Genomic DNA, 24212 nt, shown 5'->3' with positions numbered 1-24212 from the left:
TTTTAAAGTAGTCATGTGATGAAGCTAAGGTACATGGAGAGTGTTCCACTTTTGGCTATGATGGAGTTAGTTTTCTTCTTGGTAGCTGGTGCAGTGTTGTGTTTTTGATTTAGCACGAGAATTATGCTGATAACACATTGTTTAGTTGTTGCTAAGCTGTGCTTACCCTAAGTCAAGGACATTTCAGTTTCTCATGCTCTGCCAGTGAGGAGCTGCACAAGAAGCAGGGAGGGAGCATAGCCAGAGCAGCTGGCCAAAGGGATGTTCCATACCATCGAATGTCATGCTCAGTATATAAACTGAGAGGAATTGGCTGATTGCTGCTCAGGGAGGGGCTGGCCAAGGGAGGACCAATCAATGCTTGGGTGAGCAATTGTATTGTGCATCACTTGTTTTTCTTGGGTTTTGTTCCTCTCTTTCCTTTGGGTATGTTCCTTTTCATTTATCATTATTATTATTAGCAACTGTGCTTCAATTTTTAAACAGTTTTCATCTCAATCCACGAGTTTTTCCTCCTCCCCCAGTTGTCCAACCCATCCCACTGGGGCATGGGGTGAGTGAATGAGCTGCTGCATGGTCCTTTGTTGCCAATTGGGATTAAACCATAGCAGAGTAAAGTAAAAAATATAATTAAGAATGTATGCCTGTACTTTAAATGTAAGTAAACTATATCCAATGATGTTGCTGTCTTGCATTCTGATAAGTTATCAGTGCTCAGTTTTTGTTACTAACACTTTTCACTGTCACCAACTGTAGCATGGGTGAAATGTTTTCTCAAAGATTCAAGTATTTTGCTTATCATGTCACAATGGGTTTTGTGCTGCATGTGTTCCCAGTGTTAACTGATATATTCCACATAAATAATTTGAGAAAGTGAATTTGAATAATTGCTTCTCTGAGGAATGCAGTCCGTATCTCAGTATTAAAATTTAAATGGATGTTTTTACACGTCCCAGACTAGTACACCTGGGAATAAAGTAGTCAGGAAAACAAGTGTGCTTTTGAGTTGTGCTGAAGTCACTCCTTTAAAGGGAGAGATTTGCAGCTCAGTAAGAAATTGCCACTGATTTCAGTGTATCAATGTTTATAGTTTATATTTCAGAATTATGTTAATTTATATCAGTAAACATCCTTTGCTAAATCGAAGAAAAATTGTACTACTTGAATGACTATGCTAAATGCAGTGTAAAACAAGGAATGTTGTCATGTAAAATATACAATTTATGTAGAAAAAAGCTGTTGTTTTGTTATGGGGCTCATTTTTTTCATCCATGTTGTTAATCCAGCAGCAATTATATGTAATTATACTACATCTCTATTTGACAGTAAAGAAACCAGAATGGTGATTAGCAATACTTTTGATTGGATTTCTTTCCCATTGAACTTTATATACTAAACTTCCAACTATGTAAATTTGAAGCATTTATGACATTAGAGTTGTTGTTTTCTACGAAGTATAAAATGAATTGCAAGAACACCTACACATGTCTTGTATATCTGCACATAATGCCTACATTTCCAAGAAATTAAAGATTGTTAGCATGGTTTTGTTGGAGAACAGAGAAAAATGTTTCCGGCACATGTGTCAGCATGTGGTATCTGACATGTGAAAATTCTCCTTTGGAAAATCCACACTAAAATCACAGGATCCAGCTAACCATGGTGAAAGTGTAGGACCCAAATTCTCCTTTGGAAAATCCACACTAAAATGACAGGATCCAGCTAACCGTGGTGAAAGTGTAGGACCCAAGTGAAGAAAATAGCAAGTACATTCTGTACAGAAGAGTTCTTGAAAGGCATAATTGCTTCAGCCTCCATAGCAATTAAAGTATAAAATATTCTGGTTTATTTATTCCTATTGTTCAAGGCAAAAATCATTAATCAGTCATGTTGTGGAAAACTAGTTTCCCTGGAAGGAAACTAGCTTTACCCTGTGCCCCCTCTATGGAGTAACTAGCAATTGATGAAATTGTATGTGAGATGTATATTATGTGAGGGCTGGTAGATAGCAAAAAGAATGGCTGAGAAAATCCAAAAGCCAGTTTCTAGGCTGTTCTAGGTTTTCCTGTTAACAATGTACAGAAGTAAGCTCCTTAAGGCATGCATTAAGAGCAGTGTCACGCTTTCACCATGGCAGTGAGGATGGACCTCAGAAGGCCTTCTGCCTTTTAGGAGGAAACAGCGGGATTTGGGTTGTGTTGGTTGAAAAGCTGAATGTGTTTCCATAGGCTGAAGTTCAAAGTGAGCGTGGTGGTGTTGATTTGGTTTTGTAGGACTGATGTAATTTGTTGGTTTTCCCCATACTCTTCGAAAACTCCTCTTTCCTGACAGTGAGGACTGTATGAAGTGGAATGAGATTATTTGACTGGTGAGGTTGGCATATAGGGGATGTGCCTCTATATTTGTTCTTTCCTCCATGGTATATTCCTTTCTCTTCACACCTCAGCCTGGCTTCTGCAGAGCAGCTGAGGATTTCAGTGGCATGGGGAATTCCTGGAAACCTAAGTTTGTTAGCACTGTTGGCTGAATGCTAAGTAATTTGATTTGTATAGTTTTTAACAAAACTTAGCTTCCTAGTTTGGGTGTGTGGCCTGGTAGGAATCTTGACAGAACATGTAACAATCTTTCAAATCCAGAAACAAAAGCATGTTATAAAAAATTCTGACACTTATTATAGTTAGTGGATATAGGAGGAAGATCTTTTCAAAATTTTTTTTTTTTTTTTTTTTTTTTTTTTTTGTGATAAAATGAATGGTCTATTAATGTAGTGTTTCTAATTTCTCTTGTTTGTAAGGCCTGCTTTGTGTCTGGTTGAGAGGGCTGTGAATCTTGCCTAAGCATATACTAACAAAATGTGTGCACAGGTCTGAGTTTCCCAGAATAGGTCAAACTCTTAGAGGACTGCTGGAATGTTCCCAACTTGACATCCTATGTATTTTAACTGTGTGTTGTATTGTGTTCTTCAAATTTATCTCTGTATGGAGAGGTCAAATCACTGTCTGTTTAGAGCTGCTGATCTTTATTTTGCCTGCCTGCTTGCACATTTGATTAATGTTGTAGTTCAAGATTTGTTTTTAACTACACAGTAGCATTATCCCTGTTACTACTTTCCTCTTCATATACTTATCTGTAGGTCTCTCACTGCATGGTCTTTCTGCAATACTGAAAGAGCATTAAAATGAAGTGCAAAGGAATGCATTTATATTAAACGCCAAATTTAATTAATTAATATTTTCTTCTACAGACAGTTGTGTAGTATGTAGATGATCTTCCAATGTTTTACCTTAGCGAATGGTATGCGTCATGTAAAACCATATGCATTGATGGCTTTTGTCCTCAGCATCAACATCTATATATGAGAAAGGATATCAGAGTTGGTCATTTAGATCTGAAGTTGAAGAAGGGGAAGTCAATAGGAAGGCATTTGTTTTCACTGCCCATGTACTGTGTATACAACAAACTTTATAGATAGTGGTCAGCTAAAGGTATTGCATGTGAATAGATTGATCAGTTTAGAGTGCACAGCAGTTACTACCTTGCTATCAGTAGTAATTCTAATGGTAAGCTGCTTATCACAAATACCCATATTGAATAATCAAGATGATCTCTATCTGTACAGCATTCAGCAATGTTAACTTTTGCAGGTAATGAAACTGATGTTGTTAAGGATAAAATTAGTAAAACTGGATGGAATTGTGATAGAAAATTTTGGTTCTATTAAATCAATTATGCAAATACAAAAACATTTTCAGTAAAATCTAATCCATTCTCAAGAATATAAGAAAAATATTCCTATTTGAAGAAATGAAACTGTCTTCAATACAATCTAATCAACTGCCAGAAATGAAACATCTCTAATTCAATTAAAATGGCCCTGTTGACTATAGTTATTTTTTCTTGTCATGCATAAGAGGACTGAGGTTCACAAGGCAGAATGATAGCTTTTCTTACTGAAGGTCTGTTTTAGCTCTCGTAGTTGCTGACCTTCTTCTCCTGTTGATGTTGATTCACTGATGTTTGAGGGCTGATGTGCCTTGCACTTGGCCAACATTATCCACATAAATGTTGCCTTTCTTTTTGTCCCAATCACAATGCTCCTTTTAGTTTTTGTTATTTGTTCAGGCAGTGTTTCTAGATCTTACACCTTCCAATTTAACATTATGTTTTATTCTAACTTGGGGAGATGAAGAGCGTAGGAATCTCTTCTGGTACAGTTTTTTTAAAAGACCAGGCAGCTGTTACTGTATTTAGATAGCCTTACTTCCTCACAGTATAGTTCATGCACTCAAATCATTCACCAAGAAGGGCCTGAGAGCAATGAGAGCATTCTTTGGGGCTAAGGTGTCTACCTGAATGAATTTATTTTTTCAGGAATGATATACATGTAAGGCAGAAAAAAAAAAGAAAAGAAAAGAAGGTGTAATCTGACTGGGTTAATGTGGATTTTTAAAATATGTTTCTGTTTGTAGCTTTTTTTTTCCTTTCTCCTCCCTCATGAAATTTTACTCCTTTATCTATTCTTTCTCAGCTACCAACATCTTGCTCCTTAGCACTCTTTCGATTACTGTGTTAGTCTCTTCTGGTCCAATCTTTTTTCTTTGTGCTTTCTGTAATTTGACCCTTACAAATGACACATTGCTAGGCATATGAAGAGATTCCACTTATGGTCTAAAATTAGCTTTCTAGTCTAAACTTGTCTTCTAGGCAACCTCTGCAATCAATAGCAAAGATAAATACCACAAGAAAGCAATTCATCACATTTTAAGATTATGTTGAAACTGGAGGGATTAATTGCTGTCTAGGCCACCTGTCTCTTTCTGCTGATTAAAGAGAGTGCCTGAGATGACAATCTCGGCTGAGGTATCTGACTTTCAGATGGCTAAAATTAGATGAAAAGTAGCCTACCTGTTGTTCAAGGAGTGGTGTTGGTAATGCATTGCTTTCCTAAGGTCTGTCCTACAGAGGTAGAAACTGTATGAAATTGAGATGAGAAGCAACCCATAGTTTTATTTATTGATTTATTTTTGTTATTTTTTTTTTCTTTTATGAGCAGATTTGTGACGGTACCAACAGCTATATTTGATTTTCAGTAGTGGCTTCAGCAATGTTGTGACATTATAGAAATCAAACCCCTACTACTGCATTAGAATGGTTAATATTTGTACAGCTCTCTGGTGAACTTCTTACCAAACTGCAGAATCTATTTCACTTTTGGCATGGAGAGTTAGAAGCTTCAGAATATTTCTGATAAGGCCACACATTGCTGTACTACAACAACATAGTCGGGCAGAAATTCAGTTATAGCAATCCAATTTTAAAATCATAAGGAACTAAGTTTACTGATAGATAATGTCTACTATTGCAGTGGTTATTAAGTCAGAAACATTCCAACACAATGTGTCCAGATGCATTTGATCATAAATCATTGATAATTTTTGAGTATCAATGCTGCACATTCAGGTTTGGAAATCCATATAAAACTATTTATGGACAAATACTGCATGGAAAAATTTTGATCAAAAGTATTTATGAGAAAATATTTATCAGTTACAATTATTCCCATAGTAAACTTGGTATTTATGCTTCTCATGTTTGATCTTTTAACAGTGCTGTAACTCGCTACTGAACCAACACATTGGGAACTGTTTATAGCATCAAAATCTTCATCCACATAGACTGATGCCATCTCTGCACTCTCCAAACACTGTGAACTGAAGCTGCAAATCTTTATGGAGTTTATATCACCTGGGTCAAAGGGAATACTTTTCTGATCTTTAGAAAGGACTCTGACCGCCAGTATGACGAGCCAGGAGAAGTGGGTTAACCTTAGCCCCGGAGAGTTCTCTCAGCTTCAAAAATATGCAGAATGTAAGTAAATTTTTTTTAAAATTATTTTATGGTTGATTAAAAATTAAGAATATTTTGAATGCAAGATATGCAATTGTTTTATTATTGATATTAGTCTCTGTCAAGTAAGAGGTTAAATTATGGTTCATGCTTATTTTTTTAGTCCAAAATATATGTTGTTTGGAGGGTAAAAACAAAATTGGTAGTAATCTGTAACTTTTTCTTTTTTTGAACAATTTTTATCCAGCATGATACTATGTAGACTGACTATGGGTTATGTGACTGTGAGTATTTGGAGAATATATTTTTAAGGCTTTGGCTTAACTTACCATAATTTGCCTCAATTTGACATAACAATTTGTAGGCCACTAGAGTGGGATTTGTAGTTAAAAAGAAGGCTTACTCAGTCATGGAAGAAGCATGGAGATTTCAGGAGAAACACATTTGGTGTTCACTATGAAGATGTTTCTAATACTATAATCAATATGAAGGAGGATGTGCTGGTTTGGAAGCAAACCAGTGAGAGACTCCAAGTCAGAAATACAATTTAGTAAAAAAAACCCCAAACAATAAATGCAACAGTACGAAAAGAAACCACTGCCAGAGTCAGAAAGCAACCTGAAAGCATCTCACAATGGGACAATTTAACTCTATGCATGCCCTGGGTCCCAGGCAGCCCATTAAACAGAGACAGCCTCCTGAGGGAGCCATCAGGGATGAGTAGGAGGTAATGGTCACTGCTCCACCTGCTTTAACAGCTTGTGGAGAGGACAGTAGAATACACCCTACATTGTAACCTAGGACAGAGGAGTAGTCCTGTGAAAGAGCAGGAAACAAAAATCTCTGTAAGCTGAAGATGCAGTTCTTTCATTATTGCTCAGGCTTCTTGAGCACCTTAAATGGCTCAGAATTATATTCTTAGAGAGCAGATACTGAACATGAAAGCTAGATTTAGTAGATGGTTCATGAAGCCTGATAAGAACTGAACTGAAAAAGTTCAAAATCTTTTAGGAAGTTCTCCTGTATAATAAGTAACTTAAATTTCTGTTTTTAAAAATGTAGAAAATCTCATCTAATTTATGAATGTTACTGATTTATTACTAAAAGAAACATTTGCTTATAAGGTAAACTGAAGGCTAGTGATTCCATTGGGGTTTCTTGTGCCTGTGACAGCACAGCATGCACTTAATTGTATTTCAGTATAGTCTAACAGAACAATCATCAAATGATTTTTGAAATTAATAATGGAATTATTATTGAATCATACATTCCACTGGAATGTGATTGAGATTCATAATACTTTCTTGTTATCAAGTTAAGCCATGAATTGTAATTTATATAATGCAATGTCATGGAAAAACAACAACAACAAATTAGATAGAAATGTTTAAATTATGCTTTCTGAAACGTGTATATTGCAATTTCACAGTGTTCTACAGCAACTGCTGTACAGTTTAAAGTAGTCTATCCTTAAAGTATTTCCTCCTCATGTCACCTTCTCATCTCAAAGGATAGACTGTAGAGTTGAAGGAAGTTTGCTTCATATTCTGCTTTAGATCCTCAGTGATGTTACTGAGCAAGGGGCTATCTTATTTCTTATTTCATAGTGAAATATAAAACATTGTATTGCCCAGCATATGACCAGTTAGGACTTTCTATTTAAAAGAAGACCTTAAAAATCTGATATGAGTCTGAGAAATTAAAATATCTGTGTTTTTTAGCTCTTTTATTTCTATGTGGCACACAGAAACATTAAATGAAAGGAAACAAAATCATCTGTCCAATTACATGGAACTGGCTGGAACTGACTATGCCATACATGGTGGCAGCTTCTGGCATCTCACAGAAGCCACCCCTGCAGTCCCCTGCTGACAAAACCTCACCACGCAAACCTAATACAACAGGCTGAAATATGGAACACACTGTTCTTATACATTCATTATACAAACATACACTGGATTATTTTTTCATCTGAAACAATTTATGTAGGTATTTGATAGTAAGATGTATAAGACTGAGAAAAAGTTGTTCAACACTTCAAACAAGACCTACAGAAAGAGTTTTTTTTCATATATTAGTGTACACACATTTTGCTGTGCAAATAAAAGGTAATAATACTTGAATGGTCAAGACTTAATTAACAGAAAACTCAAAGAAATTGTTAAACTGTTAGAGGAGTGTACTAGACCCACCTGAGCCCAGAGGACAGAATTTAGATTTCACACTTACACCTGTATAGCATACCACATGTTCAAATACTAAATATTGATGTTTCTCAGTATCTACTCTTATTGATGCAAGTGAGATACCTTTAGCAGGTGAACCCAAAGAGAGTGTGTGCTGAGGTACCTTGTTCTATATCCAGTAGGCAATTCTTAAGCATAGGGTGTATTTCAATTTCTGCTTCTCTTTGGAGCCTTATAAATTTTGTTTAGAAAGTTTTCTCATTTATTTTCAGGCATGTGCCTATTCATGCAGAAAATATTCTCTTTAAAATGCATTTGCTAGTGTTTTGCATAATGGCTTGGCAATCAGAAAAAAAAACCTCACAGAGTTCTGTTCTGAAGCTGAGTCCCCTCAATGTAAGCTGGTGATAGTGTTTTACTTGTGTGACAGCCCCAACCTCTGCCCTGGGCACATGTACACCCCACAGTGCAGGTTTGAAAGCTTTAGTTTGGATCCAAGATAGTAAGGGGTGGTAACTCAGGCTATTCTGCTGCATACTGGTGTAGGAATGGTGTATTTGAGTTTGAATCTTTTGAGGCTGAAGCTCAGTTTGAACCTTTATCCTTGATCTTTCCCCTATCCAGAAGGCAAACTTGTCTCATTTCTACCTTTATGAAGAAGACTTGCTGCCAGACTTCACTGAAGTCAGTCATATCTCCAAGGGTTGTGGTTTCTCAGAAGAATGGAGGAATTGATCCACCCAGGTTCTGAGAGACAAATTAAGTGCCTCTTCTTATCTTTACACTGAAACAGAGCTCAGGATACACCTAGATGATCTGCTTCTCTTCGGCGTCAATTGATGTCAGTTACATAAAGAAATTTTTAAAATATATTGAGATCCAGACTGCACAGATAGTAAGCTTGAACTATATCCAGAGTTGGGTTATATGTGCACAACTGTAGCTGATCGAGTGTGGACATTATAGATCCAGCTGTCTTGGGCTTAGAGGTCTGAATTGAGCCGAAATTCCACTTTTAGGCACCGATGTAGGTGTGTGGATCTTTCACTGTATAAAACCATTTAAATTCCTCATGTCAATTCAAGTGCTCTGAAAGGATACGTGCTTTCCACTTTCTGACTGAAAGACACTTTTTTCCAGTTCAGCGTAGTTCCACTTTTAATCTTCTGTGAGCTTGATGATAGCCTGTCTACTCTGGCAAGGACAGGTAAACAAGGCCTGTTCCTAGCTCTGCGTGCAGGTACTGTCCTTGGTATCACTTGGAGAAGTTCCTATCACATCTTGTCTGCCTGTCTTCTTCACATATCTATAGTATGATTTGCTGCTTATCCAAGTGTATTGTTTAATGAACACATACCCGGAATGTAATATTTCTTTTTTGAATACATATGAGCTTTTCCCAATTCCCATGAATGTAACTGAACAGCAAAAGAGAATGAGTTCTCCAAAACTTGTTCCTAATCAGAAAATATTTCCCTCTAATTAACACTTGGAACTTCATAGGAAGTGAGTACCTTCCAGTAAATTAATCCAAGGTATATCTGTAATTTTATTTTATTGAATTATTTTTGAGTTCAATTCCAGGCAACTTTCTACTTCCAGTTTAAGATCTTTCTTCATCCTCCTGCCATACTTAAATAATTTGGAGCTTCAATGAATTTTTGGAACAGTTTAAATATTTAAAAAAAATGTATTCCTAGAGTTCAAAGAGCATATTACATAATACTTGCATCTTTGCATTTAATATGCATATGTGTGGTTTTGGAAGTATAATTATTTCCAAAGACAGTTCCTCTGCGTCCTTCTTGACAGTCAAATTAAAAATTTCCTTTCTCCTCTAGTTTCAAAGAGAGAATAGTAGAAAATACTTTTCATTAGATCTTTGCCTGGATTTAAATTGCCTCAGAAGAATATGTGGAATGAATAAGAATGGAAATAACTGGTGTGCTTATTATATAATAGCAATAATAATGACAACAACAATAATGTAGTCTACATCAAATCCTGAAGATTCTAGGGAAACTGATGCACTTAAGAGAAGAAAATTTAATTTTTTTTTCCTCCTTTAGACTCCATGATCAATGCTGGCTGTGGGAAAGAAAGGTGAAAAGATGTAGGGATTTTCCTGCATGACAATGTCACTGCATAGGATAAGATTCGGGTATACATTTTAAAGTCCTGTGAGGAGAGGCTGAGAGAGCTGGAGTTGTTTGGCCTGGAGAAAAGGTGGCTCAGGAGTGACCTTATTGCTCTCTGAAACTATCTGAAAGGAGGTTGTAGCAAGGTGGGGATTGGCTTTTTCTCCCAGGCAGCTAGTGACAGCTAGTGACATAGCCTCTATCTGTGCTGGGGAGGTTCAGGCTGAACATCAGGAAGAATTTCTTCATGGAAAGGGTTGTTAAACATTGGAATGGACTGCCTAGGGAGGTGGCGGGCTCACCATCCCTGGAGGTGTTCAAGAAAGGACTGAATGGTCTAGTTGATGAAGTGGTAATCAGTTAAAGGTTGGACTTGATCATCTTGGAGGTGTTTTTTTAACCTAAATGATCCTATGATATATGTAGTTCTGTACTACTCCTAACAGGAGCACGAATTGTAAGGGCATTACGAGAATATAAATGGCTTCATTGTGATTATAATCTGTATGGTAAATTGGATTAGTTTGGATAGGTGTTTTTTTAAAATCCTTTTTATTAAATGAATTTTGTATGTTGTTTTTATTAAATCAAGTTTTATGGCTGTTGTATTCCAAATTATGTGTTAAGGGGAGTTTAGAGGATCCTGCTCCAAAAGGTAGTGAGGAAATATTGAAGGGATTGGAAACAGTTAAAGCAAGACTATTTCATGAGTCAGCTAGGCATTAAAGAAAAAAAAAAAAGGAAGCTCTGCCCTTCCCTCAGTAGGCGGAGAAAAAGACCTCTGAGCTCTGTCAGTATGTGCACTCTGGGGAAATAGCTTGGTTTTGTGCTGTCCTTTTGAGTTTGTCAACAAAATGTGCCCTGAGGAAAAAGCCTGAAAAAAACCTTTTTGCAAAACTTTTGGCAGTGATTTTTTCCCAGGCTGGTGGAGGAGAACTTGAGCAGACTGTCACAGCCTGAAGATAGAAATAGATGTTGGAGTGCTACTGAAATGACTGTGAGAACAGGAACAGCATCAGCAGCTGCAGTATCTTTTGATGTAGCATCAATAGCTACTGCAAGAACTAGATAGTGTAAGAATTTTATGGGGGAACAGGAAGGAGGAACTTGTGAAAAAGATCACTGAAGAGAAACTGGAAGGTCAGCAGAAGTTTTGGTTCAGAATTAAGTTGCCAAAGTCTCTTGAGTGTGTTTGATTCTGTGGTCCTCACAGATGGAAAATATTTTCTTTTGCAATGGATATAAATTATAACCTGTGGGGAACTTAATACATGTGTCAGCTGGTCACTGGCAGCTATAGTCCATTAACACAATCCCTCAGAGTCCCAGGCTTCTAATGCCACATGGAGTTGTGCTAATTCTAATGAAGTAATGGACCTCATCAAATTCAGATTGCCAAAACCAGCTATTTTTGACTGTGGAAAGAGGAGTGAGAAAATTGCTGGTGATTACTGAGAATATTTTTACCCCAAGTATTGGATTTTATGCTTATGGTGTTTCTGCTGCTGTTAGTAAAGACAGAGGAAATTATGTTCTCAGAAAGTTTTATCAGAACCTGTAAGACTGGCTGAAAGGTGGAGTCTGCTAATGCTACCTGTTCAATATCCCATGCACTTGGGAGAACTTCATGGAGAAGGATAATGGGTCTAGTGAGAGATTCACTCTTTGCATGCCAAGCCTGTTGGGGGCGGAGCGGCCAGAAGATAATTCATGAAGACTGCATCCAAATTCTGAGACTGTGACTTGAGACATATCTGAGTAAGAGAAACTAGAGTCCCACTCAAGGTTTTGGTGATGTACTTGCTTTAGTTCGTCTGAGAGGTGAACTATGAACCATGCTTATTGATATAATACTAAAGTGTTTTTTTCTTAAGATCTGTGAATTTAATGGTGCACATTTCTATGTTGTACCATTTTAGAGAAAATGTGATATATGTTTAGCCTCTAGTCAGATTTGCTCTTAAAACAATGTGAACTCTGTCCAAAGGAAGGCTGTGCATTACTGAGTGTGCTAGACTTTATGACTTGTGTAAAACTGAAATTCATGCTAGAACAGACACAAACTTGTGAATTTGTTTTTCATTTAACCACTTATACCTGGGACTTGGCCTCTGAAGATAGGATCATAGATCAAGTTCTGACTGGGAGGTGGAGAGCTAGGCACCAGTGTCTATCGAGTCTTAGTGGATTTCTTTCCTTTCCCTTATGAGGAATTCTGTGTTAGGTCTTGAAGAAAATGTAAGATAGGTATGGTGAGCCAAGCATTTCTGAAGGAAAAAAGCTGAGAAACATGCAGTAATACAGTGTGAGCTGGGTCTCTGAGATGGGCTTTCTAATGTACTAAAATGCTTAGTGTTTCTGATATAATATATGCCCATTGGTGACTAGCAGTTGTGTTTTTATCCCAACAGAAGCTGGTCAATTCTCCAGCTAACCTGTCTTGGGTAAACAGTAGCATATTGACTCTGTCCACAACTATGATTAAGGAGGAACATTTTTATGGCAGTCAGGTGGTATCCTCAGGTGTATGCAGAACTTGTTTCCTGCTTCTGTGCCCATGCTGAAGAAGGGCATCCAACTTGTTTAAGGTATAATAAACTATTTAGGGAAAGGAACAATGTAGAAGTGTCTTCTGAACCCCTTTCTTTGGCTAAAGAGTCTATCAAATTTTATGACAAAGGCAAGTGCATTTAAGTACTTTCTGTCCCTCTCAGGCTACTATATATTCTAATTTAAAGCATTCTTTAAGGAATAAATGGCTTTCATAGAACTTTATTTGAATTATACTCAGCAGTGGCACAAAGTAAAGTCATATTGAGTGACTTTTGAAATATCTTCTTGCAGTATTATGCTCATGTCTAGCTCCCCCGTCTTCTGACTGCAAGAAACTTTGTATGCTAGCTTCAGGGAGATGTTTTAAGAGTGTAAAAGATTGAATTTATATGTTTGTGACTATCAGCTGGCAAAATTGGGACAAATCTGCTGTTTATTAGATCCCCTAGAATCATAGAATTGCAAAGGCTGGAAAAGGCCTTATTCTCCTGCAATGCAAAAGATGCTTCCAGAAATATCTGACTTGTTCAGAAGTTCAGATAGTCAGCAAAATGCAAAACTACTGTTGCTGCTACATGCTATTGTCTGGAGACTGCGAACAAGAGGTCATATAACAGGAAAAGACTTGGTCCATTTAGTAAGAGTAGAGAACACAATATGTCTTAAGAGTATATTTGGCATTCAAAACTTTTGAAGATGCAAATTTATCCAGAGTAGAATTAGTTAGCACCAGCTACTTTTAGCTTCAATTTCTTCCTGAAAGAGCTGCCTGTGGTTCCTAAATAATTGATTGGCAGGGTGAAAAATATGATGGCTTAGAAACTTATAACTTTCATTTAGGGGTAACAAAAGTATTATGAAGTAAAAGATCTCAGTTGTGCGAGTGCTAATGTGCTGTATTTTTCCATCTTAGGAAAGCTAGTCGAAGTGTCAAAGTTCTGTACCTATTTAGAGCTCATATGGAAGAAATGTTAGAGGAATTGGAGAAGGAAAAAATTGTTGCAGCCTGTTCAATGGTACCAAGTTGCATTTATCCCAGAATTCAAATAGAAAATAGTGTTAGAAAATTCTGGTTTTATTACAAACCCATCATTTGAGCACAGAGACGCACTGGACATGCTTGCTGTGTGATGAATAGGTAGCTGTCTCATCATCAAGAGCATTTGGTGGCCTCACTAGAAAAATGGTAATTTGTTTGCAACCATCTTGCACATCTACTTCTTCTGAGAGAGTGGGGAAGAGATGGCAATTGCAAAACCTGGACAAGACTGTAAGGCTTGCTCAGTCTTGCTGAGCAATGAAGTACAATAATACAGTACAGATGTTGAATTGTTTCTGCTGAGACTGGATAATGTTAGGCCTTTATTTTTAGGATAATAATTATATTTTCTAGATTATGCTACTAAATTTAGAGTGTTTGTAGTGGGGGCATTGTGACTGTTTCGGTATTAGCACTGCCAGTAGTATCAGGGCTTGTGTTAACTCTTAGGCATGGAAGTAGGTTCATGGTTCTTAAATAATACAGTTGTAATAGAAGGGAATTGTGAGAATGTATTTAGGAGAAAAGTTAATGACTAAGCATTCCATTTTCAAGTACATCATTACGAGAAGCAGATATAAAGTGTTCTTAAAAAGTCCAAAATAGAAAAGCCAGTTCACAGAATCACAGAATGGATAAGGTTGGAAGGGAACCACAGTGGTTTATCTGGTCCAGCCTCCCTGCTCGATCAGGATCATCCTAGAGCACATGGCATGGGATTGCGTCCAGACAGTTCTTAAATATCTCCAGTGAGGGAGACTCCACAATCTCTCTGGCCAATCTGTTCTAGTGCTTAGTGACCTGCACAGTAAGGAAGTTCTTCCTCATATTCAGGTGGAACTTCCTGTCCATCAGTTTCTGCCCATTGCCTCTTGTCCTATTGTTTGGCAGAACCAAGAAGAGCCTGAGTCCATCCTCTTGACACCCACCCTTCAGATATTTATAGGTGTTGATGAGGTCCCCTCTCAGTTGTCTCTTCTTGAGGCTGAACAGGCCCAGCTCCCTCAGCCTTTCATCGTAAGAGAGATGTTCTCAAATTTTTGTGGCTGAGGGATCTGTGGTGTGCAGTAGCTGGTAGTGATGCCTCCTGTCTTTGAATACTGAAAGGCATATGATGTCATCTCACTGTGTGTTCTGTGTCCTTGGTCAAAACTAATGATTTCTTTTTAGAATTGAAGCTGCACAGATACACACTGCCAGACACTAACACCTGGTGTTGCAGTGTCAGCTGTTACTGGCATTGAACATTGTGGTTATTACAAATCTGGCATATGGTTCTCAAATTACTGAATGTGTATTTATATGCTGTAAAATGTATAAACATTGATTATGCCTTTGTTATATTTCCTGTGTTTCTATGTATCTTCCATATTTCTTTTCCTTTATTGTTTGGTTGTTTCTATGGACATTTGCCTGTAAACAGTAAGAAGCTTTTGTTTCTTAAGAGTTCATCTGTTCCTGTTGCTTATTCTTATTATAAAGATTTGGGGGATAATTCAATTGGTTGCTGTGGAAATGAGCCTGATGTCACAAACACAGAATTGCAGTTCACAAAGCCTTGAAGAAACAAAACGAAGGGAGAATGGACTAATTGGGGAGCCATGTGACTGTAGCAGAATCTCAGCTGTCATTAAAAGCATGTATTTTTAGTCCTTGTGTTTCTATAGAAGAGCTGGAAAGTGTAATTCAAATGGTGACAATCCATGACTCATCAGACAAACTGAAAAAAACAGCTCTGAGAGAAAGCACTTTGCTTTTATGGGATTGTAGCTCAACAAAGTAGCAGCCTGTGGTGGGTCCCCTCAGCCCAGTAAAGCTTCATATGCCTGAAGAGAGAAGGGGAAAGCTGCTCATCCAACTCATCCAATGAAAAAATATATTTTTCTATTAGCATTACTGCTTATGCTGTTCTGCCTTTTCTGGGTTTCTAAAGAAAGGGAATCCAAAGCTGCCCTCCTTGTTGCTCTTGAGAACAGACGTTAGGTTACTCTTGATGGCTCAAATTTAGAATAAGAGTCCTCTGAAAAAGAATGGACTTAGGGCCTCCCTCCCTCTACCATGAGTTGGGGTTGAAGGGCCCTGGATTGCATTTGTCTCTGTTGCTTTCTGCCAATTAAAAGACACAAAAATTTTAAATGTGCATATAATTACATTTTCTCATTGTCTTTTCAGGCACTAAAAATACATTGGTTTTTTTTGTGACTCTGGAAGATTTTTAGTGGATGATATGGAGGGTCACTGCATAGTTTTGTTGTCTGCACTGCAAAATGGAATGTCTTTTTGAGGCCATTACAGATTGCTAAATTTGTCTTTAGAACTGTTGGATTTTGTGTGGGCCATAATTTATAATTTTATTAAAACCGGTATGTAATATAGCAATAAGAACTTGTGATTAAATCCCAATTAAACATTTTCTTGCATAGATTCTGAAAATACAAATTCTGGATTTATTTTAAACATAAAATGTTACAAATAATTTGTATTATTGCAGTTGACCCTGCCTTGGCAATGGGGTTGGACTAGATGATCTCCAGATGTCCCTTCCAACCCTGACAATTCTATGATTTTGTTATTGAGACACTTGAATTAATTGTAGCAGTAATGATATTGATAATGAGTTTGTTTTGTAGAATGTATTTCCTAGAATTAACTGGCTTGTTAATAGATGTTTTCATTCATCAAGGCATGCTGAATAGCCTTAAAATGCTTTGTTAACTGTTGTTTCTTTGGATTTTTTGTTTGTTTGCTTGGTTGGTTGGTTTTGTTTGAGTTTTTTGTTGGTTTTAAGTAGAGGTCCATTTCTACTTTTAATATGTTATTTATGTTTGAAATTCACTATGGAGATAGGGCACTCTAGCACCCTTACCTGGAACAAAATAGATTGAATAAAATGGTGCAAATTTTTAGATAGTTATGAGGGGAGGATGGGGAAAACAGTTTATGTACTAAGTATGTGTCTGAGTTATTTTTTGAACAGAGGCACTTCAGTACTGAATAGGCTTTAAGAGTTTGAGAAATTATTGAAATTATACTAGAGATGATAAAAGCAGATTGAAAGGATGCGAAGAAAGAGAGTGAGTGGCAAGATAAGTACATTACTTCAGTTTTGAACTAAGGTTACAAATGGTGACTGTACCATTTTAGCAGCACAAATATAGGGGAGTCAGAGTTCCTGGGATGCAACGTATGAAAGTCCCAAAAGGGGAAAAAAATATTTAAGTAAGTGAAAGTTAAGCCATGGGAAAACAAAACAAAACAAACTGCTTTGAATAAAGATGTAGTCTACCAACTTCTGTGCTATTTTTACAACCTGTAGGTAATGCTGTGAGTGATTTAAGGACACAGAGAAGAGCAGATCTTAGAAATAAATTATTAGGACAAAATCAAAGTAGGCTTTTAGAGTGTCAGAACAGCAGAGAGGAGCCAAAATAGAGATCAGTACCTAAAGCTTAATTTTCGCAAGTTCTTATTTGACATTTGGTGTTCGGTTATGGAAAATAATAGCAATAAGAAAAATAATTGTGAAATTAAGAGCAATGACCTGGAGCAGAAGGAAAAGACTTCAAGCAGAACATTAGCAGCTAGCCAAGATTTATCTTGTAACAGTAATTTAAATTACTTTATGATAACTATTTTGTCTTCTTTAGAGAGCCCTCTAGAAATTTTTCTGTAAATTCTTAATTATTGAAGTCTGTGAAGATGTACACAAACACTATTTTTTTGTATTCTAAAGCTTGTCTACTTATTTAGCTAATTTTGGTTGAGGGTGACTCCAAGTACTCAAACCGGAATTTTAAAAAAATATGCTTACAGTTCCTTTTGGAGGTGCTCTTTTCTAGAATAAATTAGAAATGGTCATTAAGTCAGAACTGTTTTAGTAGATAAGAAATTAGTTCATTAGAAATTAGCTTGTACTTAGAGGAATATTGTCCCATTTTCATATTCTTTCATGTGTAGAACCATATTTTTACATTTTGTTTCAGACACAATGTCACATTGCTCGCCAAGTCCAACTTCATTGTATTATCTGTTGTCTAACATGTGATACCTTTAAAGAAGACCATGCTGTCTTCAAACAGTATATAACACTGTGATATTAATTAAAATTATCCATACTTTAAGAGGTTTCTGGGAATTTAAGGGATTCACAGAAAGAATATCAATTATTTGTCCCAAATGGTAAAAATGTATATTCTGAAGTATTTCCCAGTGTAACTATGTGTTTAAATTACAGCATGCACTGAATTTTTTTCTGGATTATGTTTCAAGAAGCAAGTGCCAGGATAGTGCTTCTTTCTATTAGCATTCTAGAGGTGTAATGACTATGTATGAAGACTACTAGGCTGCTGTTCTAACTGAAGATTCCTCATAACGCTGTATTGTTAAGATAAATACTTTGTGGCTCTGTGTAAACATTGGAGCTTAACATTATCTGCTCTCGTATTTTTAAAAAATTGCCCAAGTTTGCTTTAAATTTTGGGATTTTTTCTACCATTAAGATCTTTCATAAGAACTAGTTTTTTTATTTCCTTTTTTTTTTTTTGCAGCCCCATTTTATTATCTAGCCACAAAATCTGTGTAGCATCTTTGACTAAAAATACTCCCTCTTCTCTCAACCCCCAAACAAAACAAAGCAAAACCACTCAAATAAGTCCAGTCATCTCCTCAGCTTAGAACCCTGTCCCTGGGAGGCATGGATCGGAAAAGTTTTGTAAGGGTTCCAGGCAAAAAAATTGTTAGTCTTTATTCAAGGTCTGTCTTGACATAAAAAGCAGTACTAAATTTTGCATACTTATACACAATGACTTATCTCCATTTAATTATTTCGTTGGAAACTAGCAGTATGGTCTCTGTACAACAGAAAGGCTTTGGCTTGAAACTGAGTCAGACCTCACTGATGTTGTGTTGCACCTAGTGAATAAAGCTGCATAAACTGCTCAAAATAACTTGGGTTAATGAATAAGGAATATATCATGTAGCTGCATTTTTGTTATGTTAAACTTGCCAATTGATGTATACTTCAAGTTTTATACTGAAAGGTGTTATATAAGGTAAGAAATGGCATAATTTTCTTGTACAGGAATGCACACCTGAGACATTGTATGTACAGAATTTGTGTTATGCCCTGTTTTTCCCCCTCAGGAGCTATGATATGCAAGAGCTGTTTTCATATGAATTTGCTCTTCACGCTGCCAGTGATAGAAAAGTCATGTACTCTTGCTGATGGCTGCTACACAAGTTATAGTACCAAAGAGTAGCATGTATAGTGTTCTGAGGTGACAAGGCAAAATGTTAGGGGTTTTAATTGTGATTAATTCTGTATAACAGCAAGTGAGTTTTTGTAAGATCTTCTCTTATTCGTCACTATGAACTTGTCTCTAATAGCATTCTAGTATTTTTAGACCAAGCTTCTTACAGATCTCATACCACCATCTTTTAAAAATAGAGAATGTTAACAAGAAAAAAAACATATTCTGCAGTTGTCAACTAGTTTTAGCTTGGAAGATTTGATCATCTGCTTTGTTTAAAAACTGTGAAGCATCTCTGGGGATTTGATTTCTGCATTGTTTTACTAAATGTCTGTGTTTATTTGTTCAGGCTTTTTCATAAGCACTATCTCTGTTTTGAGAAGTGGATTCTACCTCATTTTCTTTATCCTTTTGTGAAAGAGATGAAAATGCTTCTGATTTTTCCCACCTGTTTAGTGATTACAATCCAGTAATAATTGCACAAAAATAAAATAGATGTACTTTATCATAGCAAATTTTTATTATTTTCACAATGTATTTGTTTTGTAACCAGTTTTTAGTGTTAATATTACATAGGGTATCAGTCTTGTCCTAATCTTTTGTGAAAAAGGTCTTTGTTTGCATATATATTCTAGATTTGTATTTTGTTTTCTGCCCCATTTTACATATTTAGTCTTAGATAAAATGGCTTGTGCCGCATAACTTCAGTGACTGATGGAGCTTTGTGAAAGTTGCCAAAAGTTGGCCAACCCTTGCCAAAAGACCATCAGTAGATAGCTTTGAAGCTTGCTATCAGATTTGAGATTTTTCAAACTGCTTTTTTGGTTGCATTTTGATATTTTATGCAGTAATGCTGTTGAACTAGTAATTCTAATAATAATTTTAAGCAAATGTAGAATGTTCTGCTGTGTTTCCTCATGCAGGTCGGGAAATCTAAATGGCATTATGACTTTTAAGCATGTTTTAGTAGTCTGCTTTTGGAGTTTTGAAAAAAACCTGAAACAATCAATTTAAAATCTTCCCAAGTGTCCAAATTACATTTTGTTTTAACAATGTTAATTTGAACATGATAAACATCACTGTTTTCTATGAAATAATTCAATATCAACATTTCTTCTGAAAAGACCATTCTATTTCATATTATCAGGCTTTTTCTATTTTTAGCCATAATCAGGACAACATAGATTTTTAAATTATGAGAATGGTATGCCTTAAAAAATGATGCAGTTCAAGTATAAACATGGAGCAAGTGAACAAGAAGGCAGGTAAAGTCTGATTTTCATAAGGTAGTTATTTTAATTAGATTGTAAATATGTAGCCATCAGAAATAAAAGATAAGTAGTCAGGAGGCATAGGTGAAAAAAACAGTAGCATTTAATATTGAAGACATTTTAGATAAAATAAAGACAAAGAGGAAAGAAAGCTTAATGGGAAGCAAGGTAGTATGCATGAAATGATCAAGTGTTTATGTGAGGGTTGAAATAAAGAGAGAAGCTACAGAACAGGAAAGAAAGCAAGGTGAGAATAAATAAGTATACTGTATTCCTCTAATGGAGGCATAAGTTCATTGTGTTTTCATAAAGGTTGGAATGTTAAAAATAAGTATTTTAAATGTATTTTTTTCAGTATTTGAATTATCTACTGAATTGCATGCAAGATTTGAAACAACTTGAATTATAGCTGTTCTCTTTAAAATTGGACAGAAGGCAGTCCTTGATCTTCATAAAGTGCTCAATGCCTTCACAGGACACACAGCAGGCTGAAAGAGAAGCCTTCATTCTGATTTTCCAGCTTTTATGTGGTTACAATTAACTCTGTATGATGTACATTGTTGTATTCATGATTGAAGTTTCCATGAAATGAATTCTGATAGCAGAAGGATGGCGTCTTTCCTGTGTGCAGTGTGAGTCTAGCACTGGCAGCCATGTTGCTTTGTTGAGCTTTTGAGAAGCTCTGGTGGCCTACAGGCTTCTTCCTTCTTACTATTAGGAGCAACCAGCAACTGTCCCCACTGCCCCTTTCAGATGGGTGTCCTTATTCCCTCTCCTTCCCTCCCAGGATTCACATCCTCCCTTCTTTCTCTCTCCACCATCTGCTTGCAGCAGTACCATGTCCAGTCCCCACACATGCAGCTCTCCACTCCTGCTAAAGACCATCCTGACAACACTGTTCAGAAAGGAAATATTCTCATGGGTGGAACTGAGAACCCGCATAGAACTGGAAGGGGCTCTGTGTGTGTACCTGTGTTGTGGACACTGACTTGGATCTTCTGACAGAAATAAAAGGCTGTTCTGTTTGGGAATTTCCCAGAGAAGCAACGTGCTTGTGCTGTACTTTGCAGTGTAGTGTAAAGATTCCTAAGCTAGAAATGAGCAGTAAAGTGGTGCAGCAGCACAGCTGGAGTCTATTTTCAGTTTATTTCAGGAGCTTTAGAATTCCTCCAGTGCCTGATTCAAGCTAATCAGAGACTCTTTACATAATAGTGCCATTTGTAGGAACACAGAACAACAAATTTTTTGAAACAAAATACTGCCGTGCTCCTTTTAAAACATTTGGATGCTTACACAATTAAATATCTCAATATTTTACTTGAGGAGAGGGAAGGGAAACGAAATCTGGTTGTCAAAGAATATATCCTGGACTGCTTGAAAAGAAGTGTGGCCAACGGGTTGAGGAAGATGATTCTGCCCCTCTATTCTGGTCTCATGAGACCCCACCTGGAGTACTGCATCCAGCTCTGGGGCCCTTAGCACAGGAAGGAGACACTGACCTGCTGAGTGAGTCCAAACGAGGGCAACCAAGATGATTAGAGGGATGAAGCACCTCTCTTGTGAGGAAAGGCTGAGAGAATTGGTTTTGTTCAGCCCGGAAAAGAGAAGGTTTAGGGCTGACCTCGTTGCAACATTCCAGTGTCTGAAGGGAGCCTACAAAAAAGGTGGAGAAGGACTTTTTGCAAGACTGTGTAGTGACAGGGCAAGAGGGAATGGTTTCAAACTGAAAGAGAGTAGGCTAAGATTGGATATTAGGGAGAAATCTTTTACTGTGGGGATGGTGGCACGCTGGAACAGGTTGCCCAGAGAAGTTATGGATGCTCCACTCCTGAAAGCATTTAAGGACAGGTTGAATGGAGCTCTGAGCAACTTGGTCTAGTGAAAGGAGTCCCTGCCCACATCAGGTGGGTAGGAACTAGATGATCTTTAAGGTCCCTTCCAACCCAGGCCATTCTATGACTATATGAATATCAGGTTTGTTGGAATATGTTGTCTACTGAGGCATTTGTTTTTCTTTTCAACAAAGGAAATTTCTACTAAAAATTTATCAGGCTGTTTTGGTGGGACAAAACCAAATAGTTTGCACAGCTTTATATTAAATGTAACATTTAAATAAAAGTATAATCATTAAAGAGAGACTTCTGTATTATCTTAGAATTTTGATTTAGGTGATCAGATTTCTGAAGGCATCCTCAAAAATTTCAACCTTTGTTGTCTAAAATAATTTATCCTCATGTGTAGTCATTTTATTTATTGTCTGGCCTGTATCTTGGGTGTTGGTATTTCTTTCATATTTAGAATTTGTTAAAAGATGGAAAAACGGGGGTAAATTGTAGATTATTCTAGTGTGATTTCTGTGAGTATATCCTTTGGTTTGCTGTTTGTGAGTGACACTAAGCTTGAAATATTCTGACAAAGGTCTGGCATATTTCTTAATGATGCAGAGGATTGTGCGTCACTACTTTCAGGAGACTGAGTCTTTATTATATGACTTATCTTGCAGCCATGCTCTCATACATATTGAAAGCTAGTAAGTCATTTAATCACTGACTTTTTTTTAATGCACAGTCTGAGATAAACTTTATTTCACTAAGCACTTGCACCGTTAGAAACTCATTAGAACAAAAATAAATCTTTGCTCTGTGAGAAACTTGAGCATAAATGTGGTGACAGTTTTCTTATATGCCTAATTAGGGACCTCATCCAAGCTTAAAAATTTGCCTTGTAGGAAAATTTACCTTGTTAGAGAATGAACAAGAACATATGGGGCTGGGCCTGCAAAAGGAGTGGAACAGGCCAGCTTGAATCATCCTAGACACTGAGTAAAAATGACATCTCCTATATTTATTTTAAGTTGTGTTTGTTAGGCAAGCCTTTTGCCTGCTAAACAGCATTCAGTAAATTCTGATTTTAAGTTTGTGTATATAGTGGTATTTAAAATATATGATAGGCTCTAATAAAGCATGATACCATTGCTTAGGGAAAGTCATATTCCCCATAGACATTAGACTTTATCTTTCCTTGAGGTTAAATGTCTTACGTCTTTTCATAAGATCTTGTCTACTGTGTATTACACTTACTAATGCCTAGCAGGCTGCAGGATTTCCAGTGTCTTTTTTTCAAGAACAGATTCCTTAGGTTGAAATGTTATAGAACAGCATTTTTACAATGTAGTTATTCAAATGTTTTCCTTTTTCTTGTTCTGAAACAAAATATAAAACAGGAAAGGAAAAGCCTCCCTTGAAAAGCAAGATAAAAGTCTAAATTGTTTCCTTTACCATCCTTTGACAAAACTCTGAAGTCTAGTTTTGATTTTCTTTGTACTCTCTGATGTCTTACACTAATCATCCAACTTTTCTTTTTCTCATTGCTTCCTGAACTGAGGCAAGTTATGCCTATAAAGCCTCATCTCCCTAAGCACCTGAGTCAAAATGTTCACAAATGGTTTGCTCTTCCATTTACTTGGAATGTAACTCCATTGGAATTGCAATATAAGTCTCTCCCTGCTAGTCTGGTCCCCAGGTTTTTAAGTGAATTTATTTCCAGTCATCCTTTTGGCTCTCTTTCTTAAATCAGACTATTTTATTAACATGTTACTACATTTAAGTGCATTTAATAATTAGACTTATGGAACATTCAGAATGTTCAGCTGCAAGCTAATGATAAAAATAAAAGTTTGGGAAAAGTTAAGGTTCTGTTTGTGAATATAATTCCCTATTTCTGAATGCTCTCATTAACGTGTAATGTTTTAGGTTTTTTTCCTCATGTAGAGAGCATTTGATAGAATACCTTTATTCTGAGAAGGAAGTCATCCTTTTAGATCATTGGAAAGTTAAGGTCTCTGGAAATTTGGAAAATTGTGAAATCATACTTTTAGATTTTTCTAAGGTTGCTGTAAGTGATTCAGGATTTCTGAGAGCTTTTTCTCT

General features: G+C 36.6%; 1 protein-coding gene across 1 annotated transcript in view; it reads left to right on the top strand.

Annotated features, from left to right (window-relative positions):
* Window positions 1-5798: 5798 nt before the first annotated feature.
* LOC103800532 (diacylglycerol kinase beta-like) overlaps window positions 5799-24212 on the top strand; it is a gene marked incomplete at its 3' end in the record, with an annotated part of 80112 nt that continues 61698 nt past the window's right edge. Inside the window, exon 1 of the mRNA XM_009072912.1 lies at window positions 5799-5868. Within this exon, the coding sequence (XP_009071160.1) occupies window positions 5799-5868 (70 nt within the window). The remainder of the gene's footprint in view (window positions 5869-24212) is intronic.

Source organism: Acanthisitta chloris, unplaced genomic scaffold, assembly GCF_000695815.1.
Source record: "Acanthisitta chloris isolate BGI_N310 unplaced genomic scaffold, ASM69581v1 scaffold2134, whole genome shotgun sequence".
Lineage (NCBI taxonomy): Eukaryota > Metazoa > Chordata > Aves > Passeriformes > Acanthisittidae > Acanthisitta > Acanthisitta chloris.
The sequence above is the reverse complement of the archived record's forward strand: the minus strand, read 5'-3'. Positions and strand labels throughout refer to the sequence as shown.